This window comes from Capra hircus, chromosome 12 (assembly GCF_001704415.2).
Source record: "Capra hircus breed San Clemente chromosome 12, ASM170441v1, whole genome shotgun sequence".
Taxonomy (NCBI): domain Eukaryota; kingdom Metazoa; phylum Chordata; class Mammalia; order Artiodactyla; family Bovidae; genus Capra; species Capra hircus.
The window spans coordinates 35,807,769-35,830,140 of record NC_030819.1 but is presented as its reverse complement, the minus strand read 5'-3'; the positions used below and the strand labels follow the sequence as shown (position 1 = coordinate 35,830,140).

The window sequence follows — 22,372 nt, the reverse complement described above, 5'->3', positions numbered from 1 at the left end:
GATGGAAGTTTCAACTGTCTTGTCTTCTGCTCACATAAATCTGGTGTGTATGTTAACCTGTCTCAGTAGAAATGAAAGACAAAAAGAAAATATTTGGGTTTTACTTAATGAGCTTGGGGATAATCTGTTTCTCTTTGGAAATTAAATGATTTATACATTTTCTAACTGGAGGATGAGGGATTTTCCAAAAGTTTACATTTAAGTCAAGTGTTTGAAACCTGAAACACATTTTCCCACAGAAATGTTGTTACAAACAGTGGTTAATTCCTAGGCTAACCACTGAAGCTCCTTAAACTCATAATAAGCAAAATGGATGTTTTCAATGAAAAGTGTAAAAACTGTACTATGGGGGGGAAAAAAAAACTTGCCTTTGAAATTCAAAAGATAAATTTAAACATGCAATTTAAATTTATTCTCATTAAATTCATCACCCAGTGTTTGGATTAGAGGCTTACTCTGGGCCTCTTTGCACATAACCTTGAAACACCAAGAATGAGCGTGGGAGAGAAGAGTGGAAGGTGTTAAACTCGAGTGGGTGGGCGATGGAAAGATTCTAAGCACAGTCTGGGAAGTCAAGTGTATGGTTTTAACTCAGATTGGGCATGCAGGTTTCTACTCTGATTTGGGGGGAGCGGGGGTGGGCGGGTACAGTGAAGTTGCTTGAATATTCATTGGAAGGACTGATGCTGAAGCTGAAGCTACAACCCTTTAGCCACCTGTTGCAAAGAGCCAACTCATTGGAAAAGACCCTGATGCTGAGAAAGACAGAGGGCAGCAGAAGCGGGTAACAGAGGATGAGATGGTTGGATGGCATCATGACTCAACAGACACGAGTTTGAACAAACTCCAATAAAGGACAGAGAAGCCTGGTTCACTGCAGTTGCAAGGGGTCACAAGGTTGGACACAATTGAGCAACTGAACAACGAAATGAAGTTGGTACCCAAAAGGACAGAAGTAGGAACAGAAAAGGGCTTTGCCGTCTTGCAATCCTACAATCTTTAGTGTGCTACCTCGCAAAGGGTGGGTCACGGAGTACATCTGCGGGCAGCTGGTAAGCCACGAAAGACCAGTCGGCTAACCCTTCATGCTGGTGGGGTCAGAATACAAGGATGGGCAGCCACAGGCAGTAGACCTGGGCTCCTCACACTAGTGTGCTACCAAGCAGAGGACCAAGAAAGTGCATTCACGTAACAGACCTGCGGGTATGCTGACAGGGTGTGAAGTGGACTGAAAATTCCCAGCAGGGAGGGTCAGAAGAGGAAACAAAGGTAAGAGGTAGAAATGAAGTTTCCTGCAGTGGTGCCAGCCAAAATGTCACACCCCAGCTGGGGTCATCATTTCTATAGCACAGCGAGGCCTGTTTGATGTGTTTCAGGTTTGTCTCCTGGTTTGGGGATGCACTACACATTTGTTAAAGATACATTATACCATGAAAAGAACTGTTAAGGACTTTTCAGAAGCATACATAAAAACCAACATTTTTATCAAGTATTTTAACAATTTATTTCATCTTTATTTTTTGGCCACACCATGTAGCATGCTGGATCTTAGGTCCTCAACCAGGGGTGGAACTTATGCCCTATGCATTGGGAGCATGGAGTCTTAACCACTGGACTGCCAGAGAAGTCCCTCAAGTATTTTTTTTATGAAATGGTATTTTTAAATAATGCAATATGAACTTAAAAGTAAGTTTTTTATTGCTCTTTCTCTCCCTCTTCATATGCCCTCTCCATCAATGCTTACAATCCGGTAAACATCTTTCCTTGATTTCCCTAATTTTCAATTAAGAATTCAAATATATATTGAGCACATTTTACACAGTTTTATGAAATAACTGTGTTAACAGCAGGTGTATTGTCAATACATATTGATAATGGCAGGTGAGTGGTATGCTAGAGCAGAGATACAATGAATTTATTCAACCATTTATTCTTTATTATAGACAGTCGCTGCTTCATTTTGCTTTGTACTGCTTGAGGAAATGTTACAATAAAAATCTTCATACAAATATCTTGTTATTCAAGTTTATGCTTACTTGCTGTTGTAAGGAACACTCTAAAAATCTCACCAGCTTAACACAACAAGAGTTTGTTTCTAGCTGACATCACTGCCTGGTGCAAGTCAGGCTGTTACCATGAGTGTGCCTCCAGTCGTGATTCAGGGGATCCATCTTATGGGTTTACTATCTCAGACTTTTTCATTTCCAGCAGTCAACATGAGAGAAAGCTTGGAGGCCAAAGAAAGGTTTATGACAAAGACTGGATGTGGTTTGGGACACGTCTGCCCCAGATTCCACTGGCTACAACCCAATCAGAGGCCCCAAACTAACTGCAAGGGAGGCTGGAAAATGCAGCCTTCTTGTGTGCCCAAACTGGAACTGGGTGAACATTTAGCCAAATTTGCAAATGTTTTTATATAGATTAGTGGCTTTAGTCCAAAGGATGTATTTCTCAACTGCAATTTCGGAGTTGTGAAATTTCTACATAATGTGTGTGTCTACATCACTTTGCAAAAAAGACCATAACAACTCCTATCAGCAGAGTACGAATACTCAGCACCATTTTTACTTTTCTAAATCTCCCTTCCTTTCTAGTGCTGAAAGACTAGAAACTCAATTGACCAGATTCCTGTGTCAACAGGATCCTGGTTTAACTTCCACCAATCAGAGGCACTCTCACTGAAACTAGAAGAGTGAAGAAAGCAGGCAGCCTTTATTTCATTCTAACATCCTGACAGATGGCAGAAATGGCCTGTATAGTGGCTTCCAGGTGACATCCTGCATTGTGCAGAGAGTACTGGCAGGGGCTTTCCCTGAAATTCCTGCACTACTGGATTTTCTAAAAGCCAGCAATAATTTCTCCTCATTCCCTCAGTCTTTCTCACAGTTAAGTGAACATCTCATTTCTTATATAAAAATATCTTCTTATTTCAAATATTTAAAGAAATTTGTTTGTAGACTAAGAGCTAACTTACACATCAACATAGTCAGTCTTTTGTTTAGGACCCATTTTTTTCTCACATGTGATTTTTTTAATTCTTATATTTCAGATATATTTGTTTTATATTACAGTTGTGGAACTGCTATCTTCCCAAGCCTTAATTAACATAAATATTCTGTAATACTTCTAATTTTTATATTTTATAGTTAAATCGTTGACTCTTCTGAAATTTACTTTTGTATGTGCTGTAACTACTAGTATCATTTATTAAACTGTTTTCTCATCCAACTGAAATACCATCTTTGTCTCAAATATCTTGATCTATTTCTAGGCCACATAGTCTATTCCAGTGATCTGTTTAACTGAGAAATGCCATATAGTGTCAACTGTTGTGGTTTTATAAAATATTTTAACTGGTTTACAAATCTAAATTCAAGAGATCACCTAACACAATAATCTGTGTTACCAGGTTAACTCAGTTGTATATAAATTCTTAATAAAACTTATCTTTCTATGTCTGCATATACTTGAACTTTCTACAATATTAATAACAGAAATATCTGAATGCTTGGCTAATGTAAGGGAGCAATGGCCAATCCTAACCTGATTCCAAATTTTTTTGAGAAGCAGCAGCCTCACTCTTCTCACTAACTGCTTTCATAGCAAATGAATGTTATAAAACTGAATTTGTAAAGTAACATTATCCTAATCAAATACTATTTTTGCCATTTATATATACTTTATATATAAGACTGTATATAAAGGCATCTATGTAAGAGCTTGTTTATAAAATGGGTAACACTACCAGTAATTTTTTAAACTGTTGGTTTAATACATAAACTTGTGTTGCTTTTACTATTATTCAACTGTTTATTTTTTTATTAAGATATAATTCATATACCACAGAATTTACCCTTTAAACTATCCAAATCAGTGGTTCTTGGTACATTCACAAGTTGTGCATCAATCACCACTTTGTAATTCCTGTTTGTCTGATTTTTTTTATTATTATTTAAAAAAGTGGAAAACCAAAAGTATAATTTTCATTCAATAAATATCATTCGATCCTTAAGCAGCTTTGTTGCAGAAAGTGAAGTCCGTGATTTTAGATTATTTTTGGTTTAGAATCAGTTTTCACACAGTTTCAATAATTGCAGCAATTTCCTTGAATTGTCTGTAGAAATTCTGAGGAGAAAGGGGGAAACAATATTTAGTTCTTTTAATTATATCTGTCCAGCGGAGGGTCTATAACTTATTAAGTCTGCATTTTAATGTTAAATCCTCAACTATTATTATTCGAAGCTTACGATAAGAAGCAAAAGGTGTAATCTGGTGCAAGCAAAAATACTACTGTAGGGTTGAATAATTAGCTCATAAATAAACTTTCTGAAAGCATCCAACAAAGTTCTTTAGGACCACACCACAAAGATTTATTAAATGTCCAGCACTGTCATAAACAATAAAGACTTTTAAAAAATGACACATTGGGTCTCAGGCTTTGAACCAGTTTTAATTTAGTGAAAGACTGCATTTCAGGGTGATTGATAGAGGCTGTCTTGTCAATTACAATAAGAGAGACCCAACACTGATAGCAGCTTATATGCGTGTGTGCTCAGTGGTGTCTGACTCTTTGCAATCCCATGGACTAGGGCCTGCCAGGCTCTTCTGTCCATGGGATTTTCCAGGCAAGGATACTGGAGTGGATTGCTCTTTCCTCCTCCAGGGGATCTTTCTGACTCAGGGATCAAACCAGCATCTCTTGCGTCTCCTGCATTAGCAGGAGGATTCTATACCACTAGCACCACCTGGATTTATATCCTCATATTTTCCCTCTTCTTTGGACTTAATTCTCTATTTTGCTTCTTAAAAGAGTATCTGTATTTTGTTTTAATTCATGCATAAATTTATTATGAAGGAGGAAGTAAACATTTGTTCAAAAACATATACTGATGATCATAATTTCAGCTGCTGCTGCTGCTAAGTCACTTCAGTCGTGTCTGACTCTGTGCGACCCCATAGACGGCAGTCCATCAGGCTCCCCCGTCCCCAGGATTCTCCAGGCAAGAACAGTGGAGTGGGCTGCCATTTCTTCTCCAATGCATGAAGGTGAAAAGTGAAAGTGAAGTGGCTCAGCCGTATCCAACTCTTAACGACACCATGGACTGCAGCCTACCAAGCTCCTCCGTCCATGGGATTTTCCAGGCAAGAGTTCTGGAGTGGGTTGCCACTGCCTTCTCCAGTTTTAGCTACTAAAAAGATATTAATCAAAAGCTCAAAGAATGTTCCTTCATCCGCAGTTTTGTAATGGGACTAACAGGCTCTGACTGCCTGGTTAGCTATCAGCCATGTAAGAACTAACTTTAAAAGAGCTGTCCCATTTGTGATCTTTTTCCTGAGAAAATTTTAAAGAGGTGGAATCTGGGAGCAAAAGTGCAGCAAAGAAAAATAAGAATTAGGCCCGTATTATAAATTACAAAAGGACTGAGACCTGTATTACTTTTGAAGTGGATTTGGTCTTTATATTCAGTTGAAGGCTACTCATATATCACAATACACTGCATTTATTTCTTTTCAACCTAGTCTTAACTGCTTCCAAGATACCACTTCACATTAATAGTGTTGAAGCATGACCCTTTTTCGTTCTAAAGTGGACATATCAGTTCTAAGAGAAAGAAATTAAAAGGAAAGAAAATCCTTAAAATCACTACCTCAAAAAGATATCTGCACTCTCAGATTCAATGCAGCATTACTCACAGTAGCCAAGGTATGGAAACAACACAAGTGTCTAGTGACAGATGAATGGATAAAGAAAATGTGGTGTGTATATATACACAGTATTACTCATCCTTTGAGAAGAAGGCAGTTGTGCTATTTTTGACAATATGGGTGAACCTGGAGGACAATATGCTAAGTAAAATAAGCCAGACACAGAAAGACAAATACTACATGATCTTACTTATACATGGAATCTAAAAAAAAGTGAGATTCATGGTAACAGAGAATAGATAGCAGTTACCAAGGCTGGGAAGGTAGAGGACATGAGGAAATGCTGGTGAAGAGGTAGAACTTTTCAGTTACAAGGGAAGTAAGCTCTGGAGACCTAAGGCATAGGTGCTGGCCACAGTTAATAATATAATCACTACATACTTGAAATCTGCTAGAGAAGAGATTTCAAGTTTTTACCACACACACACAAAATGTTAACTACGTGAGATGATGGATATATTAATTAGTTTGACAGTAGGAATCTTTTCATAATGTAAACATATACCCAAACATCACATAGTATACCTTGCATGTATACAATTTCTGTCAATTTTACCTCAATAAAGCTGGGGGAAAATACAGTTTGTAAAAGAAATCAAAAGTATCCCAGAGGGCTTTCCCCTGTGGCTCAGTGGTAAAGAATCTGCCTGCCAATGCAGGAGCCCTGGGTTCAATCCCTGGTCCAGGGAGGTCCCACACACCTTGGAGCAACAAAGTCCGTGTGTCACAACCACTGAAGCCCGCATGCCTGTCCTCCGTAACAAGAGAGGCCCATATACTGCATCTACCCCCGTTTGCTGCAAACAGAGAAAAGCCCGGGCAACAGCGAAAATAAAGAAATTACAGAAAAGCATCCTTGAGTGGTATATAAGGAGATTTTCTTAAAATAGAAGTCCGGGGTTCTGGTTCAAGATGGTGGAGTAGAAGGACATGCACTCATCTCCTCTTGCAAGAGCACCAAAACTGCAACCAGCTGTTCAACAACTATCAACCAAAATACCCCACATCCAAAGACAAAGAAGCCCCGGCAGAGGGAGGGGCACAATCACAATAAAATCAAATCCCACACCCACCAGGTAGGCAACCCAGAAACTGGAGAACAGTAATACCGAAGAGGTTCTCCCACTTGTGGAGGTTCTGAGCCCCATATCAGGCTTTCCAGCCTGGGGATCTGACAAAGGCACTAGGAATTCCCAGGGAATCTGACCTTGAAGGCCAGCGGGATTTAACTATAGGACTTCCGTAAGATGGGGGAAACAGAGACTCCAGTCTTGGAGGGCACAAACAAAATCTTTTACACACCAAGACCCAGAGTAAAGGAGCAGCAAGCCCATAGGAGACAGAACCAAAACTACCCACGAGTGTCAGAGAGTCTTCTGTGGATGCGTGGGTTGGCAACGGCTCACCACAGGGATGGAGGCACTGGTAGCAGCAATCCTGGCCTTCTAGGATTAAGGCCTTCCTGGCCTTACGTCCCCCTTGGCATAAGCCCTCTTGGAGGCTGCCATTAACCCTACCATAGAGCCCACAGACCCCGGGGCTGGGTCGCCTCAGGCCAAATGACTAACAGGGAGGGAGTGCAACTCCACCCATCAGCAGATAATTGGATTAAAGATTTACTGAGCAAGGCCCTGCCCACCAGAGCAAGACCTAGTTTTTCCCACCTTCTCCCTCCCATCAGGAAGCATACAGATGCCTCAGCCTCATCCACCAGAGGGCAGACAGACGAAGCAAGAAGAACCACAGTCCCATGGTGAGTAGGACAAAAACCACATTACAGAAAGTTAATCAGGATGAAAAAGCAGAGTTATAACCCAAACGAAGGGACATGATACAAACCCCCCAAACAATTAAATGAAGTAGAGATAGGCAACTTTCTAGAAAAATAATTCAGAATAGTGATATTGAACATGATCCAGGATCTCAGAAACAGAACAGAGAAAATGCAAGAAATGTTCACCAAAGATGCAGAAGAACCAAAGAGCAAACAGAGATGAACAACACAGTGGAAGGAATCAAGAGCAGAGTAATGGAGGCAGAAGCACGGATGAATGACCTGAAGGACAGAATGGCAGAAATCACTACCACAGAACAGAATACAGAAAAAGAATGAAAAAAAAAATAATGAAGACAGCCTAAGAGACCTCTGGGACAACATTAAAGCACCAACATTCGCATTACAGTGGTCTCAGGAGGAGCAGAGAGAAAGGACTTGAGAAAATATTTGAATAGCTGAAAACTTCCCTAAGAGGGGAAAGGAAATAATCAACCAAGTCCAAGAAAAGCAGAGAGTCCCAGGCAGGATGAACCCAAGGAGGAACACCCCAAGACACACAGTTATTAAACTGACAAAAAAATTTTAAAAGCAACAAGGGAAAAATGACACACAACATACAAGGGCACTCCCATCAGGTTGTCAGCTGATTTCTCAACAGAAACTCTGCAAGTGATGGAAGGGAAGAACCTACAACCAAGAATACTCAGCAAGACTCTCCTTCAGATACGATGGAGAAGTCAAAAGCTTTCCAGACAAGCAAAAGTTGAGAGATTCAGCACCACCAAACCATCTTTTCATGCTAAAGGAACTTCTCCAGACAGGAAACACAAGAGAAGGAAAAGACCTACAGAAAATACACCTAAAAGAAAATGGAAATAGGATCATACATATCGATAATTACCTTAAATGTAAATGGATTGATGCACCAACCAAAAGACAAAGACTGGCCAGGCAGATGAAAACATATGCATGTATGCACTTCGACTTACCACATCACTCTGCTTGACCCCCTAAAGTATATATAATTATTTTATACTGTTAGGTTAATCATGTTCCCATTATGGCTTGCAACTGTAATTATCTTTTTATTTTTTGTCTGGCTTTTGATTGTGAAAACAGATAAACATCTTTTACTACTATGATTATGTAACTATTACTCACTTAATACCATTGTATCATGACTGGTCAAAAGAAAAAAATAGAATTCTGTATCACCAAAATTGCTATTTAATAGAAAAATTTGTAATCACTTTTTAAAATCCAGATGCATATGAGAATTATCTTGGAATTTGCTAAAAAATACAAATGCCCAGGTATTACTATTTTTCCTCAAAACCCCAGATATGTTTCTAATGAGCAGCCATGTATAAAAACAACTGGACTATATGATGATCTTTTATTTTTACCTGTTAGTTCCATTTTTCCTATTCCATATTCTGTGCTCCCATTTCACTTAGTTCATGCTTTCCAATGTCTCCAACTTTTCTCTCTCTCTCTTTTTTTTGAAGTTCCTTCTCAAGTCTTTATCAAGTGTGGTAGAAAAGCTTCTGTATACATATATGTGTATGCTGCTGCTGCTAAGTCACTTCAGTTGTGTCCGACTCTGTGCGACCCCATAGACGGCAGCCCACCAGGCTCCCCCGTCCCTGGGATTATCCAGGCAAAAACACTGGAGTTGCCATTTCCTTCTCCAATGCATGAAAGTGAAAAGTGAAAGGGAAGTTGCTCAGTCGTGTCCGACTCTTAGCGACCCCATGGACTGTAGCCCACCAGGCGCCTCCATCCATGGGATCTTCCAGGCAAGGGTGCTGGAGTGGGGTGCCATTATATATATATATATAGTAGGTGTAATATACGTATATTTTAGAAAACATAAATTTTGTCTAAAAAAATTATGACATTTTGATTCCACTTCATTTTGTATGAATAGAATGCTAGATTTCTAATTTAAAAGAAACAGCAGATATACAACAAGCAACAAAGGTGTATTGTATAGCACAGGGAACAATAGTCAATATCTTGTAATAACTTATAATGGAAAATAATCTCAAAAATAACATATGTATATGTATAACTGAATCACCCTGCTGTGTACCTGAAACACTGTAAGTCAACCATACTTCAATAAAATATATATATCAAGAAGAAAAAAAAAAGAAGTCTGGGACCAATATATTTTCAGTTTTATAAAGAATTCTCATTACATTTCCGTTTCATTAATCATGGTGGCCTTTCTTAGATTATTTGACTTTTTTAGAGTAGGAAGAGCTATAAGTAAGAATTCGTATCTATTCACTCACCATAGGTATCAAAATGAACAAACAAATACAAAACTCTAAGGTCAGTTAAATTAGCCAAAGACAAAGCATTTCCCTGTATGTACATTGAAAAGAAAATCTGATTTCTCATCTACCTTCTTTCTCCCTTTCTTGCTTACAGAAAAGAGGTGAAATAATAATATATATAATGGGCCTCCCAGGTGGTGCAGTGATAAAGAATCCGCCTGCCAATGCAAGAGACTAACAGTTACAGGTTTGATCCCTTGGTCAGGAAGATCCCCTGGGGGATGAAATGGCAATCCACTCCAGTATTCTTGCCTGGAGAATTCCATGCACAGAGGAGCCTGGTGGGCTTTACTCCATGGGCCCACAGAGAATTGGACATATCCGAGCAACTGAGTGTGCGTGTGCACACACACACTAAAAATAATAATAATATATATAACATGATTCTAAATATAAACTACTAGGTTACTCAAAACCGTAGCAGATAAAATTAGCTATCAAGTACTAGTATTAGTGGTCTGATCTGCATTTAGTAAACATTATTAGTCAGAAAATTCAAGGCAATACTGTTCAAAGGTAAGATTAATTTAGCTTTATCATTCTTGAATATTAAGCCTAAGAAGAATAAAACAGTTAAATACAAAGTAAACATCCTGCTAGAAAAGACGCAAATTTCTTAAATACACTCACAGATGAGTACTACAGAAGTGATGGAGTGTCAAAGTATACAAATTCAAAATGTTATATTGAAAATAATATATTAATAATTGCAAAATAAAACAAATTGAGATCTTTTGTATGTGTTAATAAATGTAAAGCACTCAAAAGAATTGCAAATCAAGTTAAAATTTTCTCTTAAAAATGATTTTATGTATCTTTTTAAGCAGCAGTTATAGAATAACAGCTAAAACAGAATGCATTATATCACAAACCTGAAACTGTGGGATTGTCATTTCAAAGGACTTGTTCTTCACTTGGCCTGAATGATCTGCCACTTTGAGCATCACTGCAACATAAGGATACTTAAGAGATCTGCAACTGTCGGAGCTCACAGCCATACCCAGCTTCCACTGAAAATCTATGAGCTGTAATAAAAGAGTTCACAATAATACACCAGTTATAACATTGCCCTGAATGCAGATATTTATTCACATTTACTGCTCTCGAATTCAAGTTTTAATTTCAAGGCCAATCATAATAAAAGAAAATGTCTTCAACTTAATATTGTTAGGGGGATAATAATCAAATGAACATGGAAAGAGGCAAAGGGACACAAACAGGGTTGGAAAACAACAACACTGTCATAATTACAAAAGGGAAAACACAAAAACAAAATTTTCCACCAAATGTGAAATGGAGGTAGACGTGTCCATATCATTTTCCTTTGTTTTTCAGTTTGCTTCTGTCCTTAAGGGGACTTTTGAATCATCTTTTATCTCATTTTCCTGTTCCACATATGTCCTTCCTGCATTTCACAACCCGAAAGTCCTAAAGTAGAACGTGAGTTATATACCATCTTCATACTTGACTGAGGCACACATGAGAACAATTCGTTTCCTTCCTCATCTCAGTCCTTGACCTGAAACCTTACACTAGCATGAATACTGGGGAAGGTGGTTTTAGATTTCATCACTGCTGATGGATACTTGGCAGGTGATGTGCTAGGCAGTTTACATGCATTAAATGCCACACTGAATCATCATAACATTATAATCTATTATTTCCATTTTGCAGGTGATAAAACTAAATTTCAGAGAGCTGACATAATATGCACAAGGTCACACATTTCCAGACTCATAGCTGAAACCAAAGTCTTTTTGACTCCAAAGAGTACATGCTTATTGACTACTGGTTGCCTCAATACTTTCTAGCTAATTCTTTTCGATGATTGCTCAGTGTTTCCATGACATAAAACAGGACTGGATAAATGCAGCCCTCAATACAGAGCTCAAACCTTAAGACAGTATATGGAAGAAAATTTTGTATCTTGTACCCAAAGCTTAGGCAGATAGGTAGGATACAGTAGGCACTTACCAAAAGTACCTATTGACCAATACCTTTTGTGACCAAATGAATGCTTACTGGGCAAACAGCTTTACTTATTAATAAAATTTTTTTAAAGGTGGGTTTACCATAAGGACCAAACTTTCCTCCCATCTTCAGACTGGCTTTAGACAAAATCAACTACAGTATGAAGGGCAGGCTGGTCCTGATAAAAGGTTAACATCTTTGATAAGTAAAAAGGATCTGTACAGGTCCTTTTTAAATAAAAGTTTCCCATACAAAAATAGAGAAAGGATAATGGGTAAACAAGAAAAGAACTACAAGCTGATAAATATATGAAAGGAAATAGGAAAATGCACATTTAAACCACAAAGAGATATCACTACACACCCACCAAAATAGCACAATTTTAAGTTTGACGATTCTAAAACTGGCATGGAAGGATGTGTCACAGTGCACTGATGGCAGTCTAAACTGGGCCAGTCTTTCAGAAAATTAGCTTCACTTAAAGTTATACATGTCCAGAGATCCAGTGAGTCAATCACTAGGGATAAAACTTAGAAAAACAAGATACTTATATAATAAAGTTCTCAGAAGTTATATTAAAAACAGCCCTAAACTACAGATACTCAGATGTTCATCAGTAATAAATGAAATGCTGCAGAGCAATGAAAATGAATGAACTTCAGCTACCCTTAACACAAAAAATCTTGAGACAAGTCAAAAATTTCATTATTCCATTCACTTAAAAACCTGAAAAAAAGAAAATATGATGTTGTTTACATATGCGTATACAGATGGCAAAACTGTGGAAAAAAGGAAGGCTATGATTATCACAAAGGGATAATCATTACCTCCAGGGAGGAAAGTGGAGGATATTTGATCAAGGAGGGGCATATGGTGAGCTTCTAGGGTACTGTGTGGCAGTGGTTTAGTCACTAAGTTATGACCAACTCCTGTGAGTTCATGGACAGTACCCTGCCAGGCTCCTCTGTCCATGGGATTTTCCAGGCAAGAATCCCGGAGTGGACTGCCATTCCCTTCTCCAAGGGATCTTCCTGACCCCGGGGTCAAACCCACATCTCCTGCACTGCAAGGGGATTCTTTACCTCTGAGCCACCGGGGAAAGGTAGTTGTACTTTGTACTGTGGTATTTCTTGCATTTTGACTGTAATTACACAGATGTTCACCTTTAAATTACCCATTTTTTCGGTAACTATTTGAGGAGATGAGGTTGATTAACTATACTATAGTAATCATCCTGCAGTGTATGCAGAGCTGTACTTCAATTATATCTCAATACAACTAGAAAAAGTAAAATTATTCATTAAATTATTCATATGTTATGTATGTTTTGGTATATGTGTTCCCTTGCACATGTAGCAGAAGGGGAGGATATGTCAGTGAGCTCCACATTTCTGGTTGAAAGGAAAATTTTTTTGAAAGGAAAGCATTAGTGGGAATAAAGTTAAGGTTTGAAGAATAACAGAACTGAAAATGAGAGGGAAAAAATGTTTTATATATTCCTTAAATATACATAGAGCAAAGAACAAATGCTTGGTAAATATTAAGTTGAACCAACTACAGATGAAGACAGTTGATATGTGGCTAAGGGGCAGGGCATTTATCTGTCTTCAAGTGAAAGGTTCTTATAAGAAAGTATGGAAAATAAAGCTGACAAAAGTTCAAGAATCAAGAAGCCATAACTTTTTGCAAAACTGTATAAGTTTTCAAAAGTTAGAGTTGACTCTTTAAAAGTGTGGGTTTGAATGCAGGGGTCCACTTACACACAGATGCTTTTTAATAGTAAATAGCAGAGTACTACACGGTCTGCAGTTGGTTGAATCCACATATAGGCAGAGGAACCCAGGATATGGAGAACCAACTATAAATTACATATTGATTAATCTCTATACTGTTCAAGGGTCAACTGTATTTTATCTTATTATGAAAAACATTATCATGTCAAGTTATTTAAACTTTTCCAATTGGCAACAAGTACTCACTAAAAGTTTCTGAGTACAGAGAACAGCATGAAAGTATTGATTTAAAAATATTCATCTGGTGGCAGGAGAACATAGTAATCCAGGTTCAAGGTTTTCTGTACCGGAACTACAGTGGTGACACGTAGGATTAGGCTTATCGATAAAAGAATGACTTGACAGGTCTTGATGATTGTCTGCAGGGTTAAGGGAGGTATCAAACACAACTATAAAGGTTTGAGCCTGAAGAATATATCATATAGGAACCAGGGCTTTTTATATTTTAAGTCTAAAAGTGTTATCAAACCGTGATAATTAACCTATATAAGAAAAGAATCCAAAAAACAATTAATATATGTATATATAACTTAATCACTTTGCTGTACATCTAAAGCACAATATTGTAAATCAACCATAACCAATAAAATTAACACCAAAAAAAGGGATAAGGAATATCTAAATAGGAATGTTCACTAAACAGCTAGAAATTTCAGCACAGACTTCAAGGGAGTTCATGATTAGAGATATCATTTTACATCAGTTAGATGGTGACATTCAGAAACCTAATCAATCATTTTTTAAATGTATTTGGCCATACAACTCACTGATGCAAGAAGTTATATTTTTACTGTCCACAATAAAATGATAGAGTAAAATACTGAAAAGTGAAATAAAACTCTGGATTATCCAGAACATTTCAAGCAGAACAGCAATTAAAGAACACAACATTGGAATTCACTGACCATTACGATGGTAGAATCGGCAGATGGGAAAATTAGGGAGAGCTGTCATTTACTGTGGGGAAAAGAGCTTTTCACATGGGGAAAACAGCTGGGATTAAGTTTATGGGATGAGAATTTCTCAAATTCCAGACTGAATATTTACATGCAAATTAAAAACAAGACTTCTAAGAAGTGTGTTGAGCCTCAAATAGGAATTAGCTGCAGAGAAGATTTTCAAAAGAAAAAAAAAAAAAACAGGGCTGTGGAGAATATTAAAAATAAAGCAATATAGTTCAAATTTCTTATAGAATGAAGGAAACGATTTAAAAAAAAATACAGAAAAACCCAGTAGTAAAAAAAAAAAAAAAAAAAGAATATACATAAGTAAAATGAATACAAAGAAAAAATCAAGATTCAACTATAGATAAAAAGATTAAAAGATAAAAAGATTAAAAAGATAAAAAGAAATTAGCTGTAGTCTGTCACACTATTAGTTGACAACCTGGCTTATATCTCAACATTCAAAAAACTGGCACCATGACTTCATGGTAAATAGGTTGGGAAAAAATAAAAACAGTGGCAGATTTTCTTTTCTTGGGCTCCAAAATCACTGTGGATCGTAACCTCAGCCATGAAATTCAAAGACATTTGCTCCTTGGAATAAAAGCTATGATAAACTTAGATAGCATATTCAAATATTCAAAATCAGAGACATCACTTTGCCTACAAAGGAACATATAATCAAAGCAACAGTTTTTCCAGTAGTCATGTATGGATGTGAGAGTTGGACAATAAAGAAGGCTGAGCATTGAAGAATTGATGCTTTCGAATTGAGGTGCTGGAGAAGATGCTTGAGAGTCCCTTGGACAGCAAGGAAATCAAACCAGTCAATCCTAAAGGAAATCAACCCTGAATATTCATTGGAAGGACTGATGCTGAAGCTCTAGTGCTTTGGCCACCTTACACAAAGAGCCAACTCATTGGAAAAGACCCTGATGCTGGGAAAAGACTAAGGGCAAAAGGAGAAGGGGTTGACAGAGGATGAGATGGTTGGATGCCATCACCAACTCAATGGACATGAGTTTCAGCAAACTTCAGGAGATAATGAAGGACAGGGAGGCCCAGCATGCTGCAATACACGGGGTAGCAAAGAGTTGGGCACAACTTAGCAACTGAACAATAACAAGAAATTATGGCTGAAGTTATCAATAACATAAAAACATCGCAATAAAAATTGTGTACAAAGAAAAAAATTTTAAGACCATTTCAGTTTAAATTTAACTTTTATTTTTCAAAATACAACCTGAGAGAAAATTTAAAAAATAATCATGCAAAACTGTGCTATCTGAAAAACTATCGCCATATTCCTATGTCCTCATTCCCAGTTTTTGTATGCAAGTTTTATAGCCAGAATCACAAAATACACACTTATATGTTCTCTCCTTTTTTAAATGAAAGTTTTCAAATGGAAAGTATTCTGTACACATTAACTGCTCTCTAAAGTACTATAAGGAAAAGATTGGTTAAGCAACTCATCCAAGGATACAAAACTAATAGAGCTGGTATTCAAATCCAAATTTGTCTGATTCCATATCCCAGCCCTTTTCATTATATTAATACTTAGCTGCAACAAGACAATGATTCAGAATTATATAAAGTTCTAATAAGTAAAGAAAAGCAGACAGGTCTGGGATGGGGCAAGAATGTTTAGCATCTTCTAAATGCTAGACCTGAATTGTCCAATACAGTAGCCACGAGCCACCTGTGAATATTATTAGCTCTAGCCTAAGTAGACAATGTTTGCTAAGCCTTTCTCATCTTGCTCAGCAGCACCTTCATCCATGCTTTGATTTTCTTCATAGGACTTATTGATTTTATTTAGTTGCTAAATTGTGTCCAATTCTTTGTGACCCCATGGACTGTTAGCCCACCAGGCTCCTCAGTCTGTGGGATTTCTCAGGCAAGAATATTGGAGTGGGTTGCCATTTCCTTCTCCTGGGGATCTTCCTGACCCAGGCATTGAACCTGGGTCTCCAACACTGGCAGGCAGATTCTTTACTGCTGAGCACCAGGGAAGCCTTTAGAACAGTTTCTAAAATCATGGTAATTATGGTTCATCCCCTATGTCACCAGAGGGGGAAATGGCCTTATCAATCTAGTTACTACTGAATCTACTATAACATTATCTGATCTGATATAAACTGAATGTTCCAATAAGTTATCTGTTGAACTAATATGTTTAGAAATTCAGGGGTATATGGCAAATGATCTCCAAAGACAGTTTCCAACAACTAATGCCACTCCTCTCTGTAAGTACACATCACTCCTCACATCAAGAAGGGGGACTTATTTTCTCCCTGCACAAATCTGAGCTGTCCCTGTGCTTGTTTTGACAAGTAAAATATGACAGAAGAGGTGCTCTGGAACCTGTGAGCCTGAGCCTTAAGAGAACTGGAAGCGTGTGTTTCCTTCTTCATGGAATGCTGGATCTTGGGACCTACCCACTTGGAACCCAGCCATCATGACGTGAGCAGCCACATGAGGAAGAGCCAAGTCATGCCTATGATCAGCTCAGGCCAGGTCGTGACTAGCACGTGAGTGAGACCTCTTCACTTCCGGCCCAACTAGGCTCCTAGATGACTGAGGTCCCAGCTGACCTGAGAAGGCGTAGAAACCACCACCCAGCTAAGCCCAGTTAACCCACAGACTCATGAAAAACAATTAAACAGCTGTTTTAAGTCACTAAGTTTGGGGTGGTTTGTCATGCGGTGACAGATAACTCAAACAGAGCAAACACAACTAGCTGGAAATAGCTTTGTTAATAAACTTACTACGATATATGATGATTTATCAAAAATGAAATCTCAAAACTAGCTAATCTTAACTCTATTCATTTTTAGAAACTGTAGCAAATACAAATAATTAAAACAATGTTTTAATGACCTATTTTCCAAGTGGCTCAAGTTTGAAACTTCAGTTAATTTTGATTTTTCTCTCTCTGCAACACAAAACACTTACGAATTCCTAGGTACTCAAGATCTGATTTCAGTCAATGCCACTGATATTTACTCCCTCCTTCCCAATCTCACCATTACAAAGTCTTTTCAAAAGCCTACCTTCAGACTTTGCTGGCAGTCCGGTGGTTAAGAAACCACCTGCCAAGGCAGGGGACACAGCTTCAATCCCTGCTCAGAGAAGATCCCACAAGCCATGGGGCAACCGAGCCCGTGCACCACAATTACTGAAGCCCCAGTTTAAAGACCACGAGCCACAACTACTGAAATCTGCATGCCTAGAGTCCGTGCTCCATAACAAGTGGCCACTGCAATGAGAAGCCTGTGCACCGCAAGGAAGGGTAGCCCCCACTCACAACTAGAGGAAGCCTGCATACAGCAATGAAGACTCAAGAGCAGCCAAAAATGAGATAAACAAATGACTTAAAAGAAAAAAAAAGCTTGCCTTCAATTTTACTGCGGCCCCCTAATTAGTTTCTTGCCTTTGGTCTTTCTCAGCTTCATCCAGAGGAGACTCTAAACACTACTTCTAAAGGAACCAAACCTAGCATCGCAGGTCAAAACCCTAGTGCCTCGAGAACTAGTTAGAACCCTTCCCTTGGCAGTTAAGTCCCCTCACAGCACAGTCCCAAATCACTTTTGTGCTCAAGCTGGACCGCATCCTTTCTTTACATTATCTTTCAGTCTTACTTTTGTTCATGCTGCTCATTCCTCTAGAATACAACTCTCAAAGGTCTATCTAAAATTCAAAATGCCTCCCAGTTTTCCCTGCTCTGTGAAGTTCTTCGTGGTTTACTCAACCTTTCTATGAATGTTCATGTCACTTTTTACACCGCAGCACTTAGAACATTCTGCCTTGAACAGTACTCATCTGTGGATCTGTCTCCCTCCCCCACCATCTACTAGACTGTAAAATCCCTGAAGGGAGTTCATACATCCTCATGTGACTTGCAGGTCCCAACACAATACACAGAAGAACAAGAACAGTCATGCATTTTATAAATTATTACACAAACTGTACAAAAATTTAAGTCACTGTCTCATATGTTATGTTAGGTGATGATAGTGGTAAAGAACCCACTTGCCTATGCAGGAGATTCAAGAGATGCAGGTTCGATCCCTGGGTTGGGAAGATCCCCTGGAGAAGGGAAAGGTAACCCACTCCGGTATTCTTGCCTGGAGCATCCCATGGACAGAGGAGCCTGGGGCTAGAATCCATGGGGTCACAAAGAGTTAGACATGACTGAAGCGACTGAGCTCGCATACGTATCTCATAAATAGGAAGAGGGAAAATGGCACTAGATGTCATGTGTCAATACACATCCTTCTGTTGATTCATACTATAAAATTAGCAAGAAGGAAAGCAATAAAATGTGGCAACAATCATTCATTTATAAGGAGTTCTAATTAGACATCTATAAAAGGGAACCGTGAATTAGTTCAAAACAATGATTGTAAGTATTGGAATGTGAAGCAATGAGTAACCTTAGACCTTCTGGTGGTGGACAAGATGGGATGGTTTGTTAAATTTAACAAGTTCAGACTCAAGTCGACAGACCTGAGTTTGAATTTCACCTCTGCATCCTTCTGGGGGTATCCTTCTGCATAACAACTGAGGGTAGGGGGTGGGGTAACATTTTAACTCACACCTGTCTACACCTGACCTGCCTCTTGAGAAGGCAGGTCAGGAATCAACAGTTAAAACTGGACATGGAACAACAGACTGGTTCCAAATAGGAAAAGGAGTACGTCAAGGTATATTGTCACCCTGCTTATTTAACTTATATGCAGAGTACATCATGAGAAACGCTGGGCTGGAGGAAGCACAAGCTGGAATCAAGACTGCTGGGAGAAATATCAATAACCTCAGATATACTGATGACACCACCCTTATGGGAGAAAGTGAAAAAGAACTAAAAAGCCTCTTGATGAAAGTGAAAGAGGAGAGTGAAAAAGTTGGCTTAAAGCTCAACATTCAGAAAACGAAGATCATGGCAATCTGGTCTCATGGGAAATAGATGGGGAAACAGTGGAAACAGTGTCAGACTTGATTTTGGGGGCTCCAAAATCAATGCAGATGGTGACTGCAGCCATGAAATTAAAAGACGCTTACTCCTTGCAAGAAAACTTATGACCAACCTAGATAGCATATTCAAAAGCAGAGACATTGCCAACAAAGGTACGTCTAGTCAAGGCTATGGTTTTTTCTAGTAGTCATGTACGGATGTGAGAGTTGGACTGTAGATGCTTTTGAACTGTGGTGTTGGAGAAGACTCTTGAGAGTCCGTTGGACTGCAAGGAGATAAAACCAGTCCACTCTAAAGGAGATCAGTCCTGGGTGTTCATTGGAAGGACTGATGCTAAAGCTGAAACTCCAGTACTTTGGCCACCTCATGCAAAGAGTTGACTCATTGGAAAAGACTCTGATGCTGGAAGGGATTGGGGGTAGGAGGAGAAGGGGACGACAGAGCATGAGATGGCTGGATGGCATCACGGACTTGATGAACATGAGTCTGAGTGAACTCCGGGAGTTGGTGATGGACAGGGAGGCCTGGCGTGCTGCAATTCATGGGGTCACAAAGAGCGACTGAACTGACTGTCTACACTGAGCCTCCCAAGAATTCATCAATTACAGTTTGGGTTTTCCTACCCTGGCACTGGATTTTATGGCGGTTTGTGTTGCGGCAATTTGCGATTCTTTGTATTCACCTGTCTCTCCAATTCAGGGGACAGCAGTTTGCTCTGTGACCTCACTCCTCTGACAAATCCAAGAACTGTTCATTTTTTAGTCTGTTCAGCTTCACTTATTTTAAAGCAGAGTGATGACTTCCAAACTCCTCACACACTGGACCAGAAACCAGAAGTCAGTCACTTTTTATAATTTTATTCATAAAAGTTCAAACATCTTTGGTTAGATTTATTTCAAGACACTTATGATCTACTAATGTTAAAAATGACATCTTTTCAAAAATATTTTTCAACTGTCTTTGAACTACAGAAAAACACTGAATCATCTTCCTAAACTCTAATATCATTTCTAATAATCTACTTGTAAATTATCTTGGCTTTTCCTATGCACAATCATATAATGTGTGAATGAATGCATGAAGGGATGTGGAGCACACTGAGTAACAATCCCCTAAGATGTCCACATTGCAATCCCCAGAAACCTGTGAATATGTTACTTTACATGACAAAACAGACTCTGTAGATATGTCTAAATTTAGGATCTTGATGTGGGGAGGTTTTTCTGGATTATCCAGCTGTGCTTTAGAAGAAAGTGGAGAAGGGTCAGCATCAAAAAAGGCAACATGGTGATGAAAGCAGAAAGACAAGTGATGACAGAAGCAGAGGCCGGAAGGATGCACTTTGAAGATGGAAGAAGAGGCCACAGGGAAGGAATGTAGGAAGCTGAAACAGACAAGGAAGCAGATTCTCCCCTAAAACTTCCAGAGGAAATACAGCCCTGCTGGTACCTTGACTTTAGTTCCATGAGACTAATTTTGAGCTTTTTCTTCAATTTATTTTTTAATTGGAAGAAAATTGCTTTACAATGCTGTGTTGGTTTCTGCCATTTAATGCAAATCAGTCATAATTATACATATATCCCCTCCCTTTTGATAATTTTGAACTTCTGCTCTCCAGCACTATAAGAATAAATGTGTTGTTTCAAACACACCTTCCCCTTCACCCTCCCCGCTCAAAAAAAAGGTTCAATGTTTAAAACTCTGTAATCCAGTATACTTCAGTCTTAGGATACCTTACTCAAATAAACATAGGACTTAACATAAAAAAATGGTTGAGATGATTTATGACAGACTGAATTAAAGTTATTAAGCAATAACTCTGACCAAAGCCCCCTGTTGATTACTATCTGCTTTTCCCCCAGTCTCTCAGAAATCCTCAAAAACAACAGCAAGATCAGCTGGAGCCAGATGTCAGAGGGCAGTCAGTGGACATCTCTCAGTCCCTATGTTCTGTTTATTTATCTCAGCCCTTTCTTATATTTGTGTGGTCGTGGGTAACTCATATGTTTAAAATACTCTTTTAGTATTCTTCTGGGTAGTTTTAGTACTCTTCTGGGTAGTGTTACAGGTTACTTGCTAAAAACAGTTTATTAGTTGAAACAAGACAGGAACTCTTGCAAAAAAGTAACCGTCCTAAGATATGCTCAAAAATTCAAATTCTTATCCCAAGCGTAAAAAATACAAACACTGAAAGATTAGAGGTAAACTCTTCATCTTCAACAAACTGCTTTTTAAGGGCTAAGAAAATGTTTGCGGTGCTATCTTTGAAAATTTTAACAATCTCTTCTCTGTATATATTACATGCTCAAATACTGTGCACCTAGAGTCGAATCAACGGCGCTTAATCAAGGAAGATTAACATCTGGTCTGTACTCTTCGGGCTGGAGTGGTTGGGGGAAGATTAGTGGCTACAACCTCAGGAGCAAAGTGGAAGGAGCAATCAGGAAGGCGGGACGAAACTCAGGGGCTCGTGGACACAGGCCTTGGTAGAGGGGCGTGCTAGGAAAGGCTCACGGTGCCATCGTCCCGCAGCTGCCGGCGGCGGGCGAAGGGCCAGGTTCAGTCGCCCGTCCCTTGCCCAGCAGAGCCGGGCGGAGGACGGGACTGGATGGCCACTCACTCACCTGGTTGGTGACCTGAAATGGAAGCAGAAAACACAATTCAGGGAACAGTCTTTCTTGCTTCGGAGCCCGCTGCCCCAGTTCCTTTCAAGCCAGGCCTTACCTTGGACTTAGCATCCAACTGGGGCTCACTGGACTCCTCCATAGCACGGTTCAGGGTTCCCTCCATCCACTCCGGTGGACGCTCCCAGAAACCACAAACACTTCCGCTTCCTCTTCCCGCCCCTCGAGGCC

General features: G+C 39.0%; 1 protein-coding gene across 2 annotated transcripts; it reads right to left on the bottom strand.

The window, feature by feature from the left end:
* COMMD6 (COMM domain containing 6) lies at positions 1,681-22,372 on the bottom strand. 2 transcript variants are annotated; one of them, XM_018056504.1, is made up of 5 exons: positions 22,242-22,372; positions 22,142-22,153; positions 10,701-10,853; positions 6,408-6,503; positions 1,681-4,125 (listed from the first exon to the last, which is right to left on the bottom strand). In XM_018056504.1, the coding sequence occupies exons 1-5, from the start codon at positions 22,305-22,307 to the stop codon at positions 4,075-4,077; spliced, it is 378 nt and encodes a 125-aa protein (XP_017911993.1). In that variant the 5' UTR covers positions 22,308-22,372; the 3' UTR covers positions 1,681-4,074. The 2 variants fall into 2 exon arrangements, with proteins under 2 accessions (XP_017911993.1, XP_005687717.1); XM_005687660.3 differs by lacking the exon at positions 6,408-6,503.

What these genes read in the sequence shown, in the direction of transcription:
- COMMD6 (XM_018056504.1), bottom strand. Translation starts at nt 22,307, where the DNA reads ATGGAGGGAACCCTGAACCGTGCTATGGAGGAGTCCAGTGAGCCCCAG. An exon ending in TGACAATCCCACAGTTTCAG is followed by an intron (nt 6,504 to 10,700) that starts GTTTGTGATATA and finishes CTCTGTTTGCAG; the next exon opens with CAAACGGGGGTAGATGCAGT. An exon ending in ACGGACTTTGTTGCTCCAAG is followed by an intron (nt 4,126 to 6,407) that starts GTGTGTGGGACC and finishes CTTTCTCCTCAG; the next exon opens with AATTTCTACAGACAATTCAA.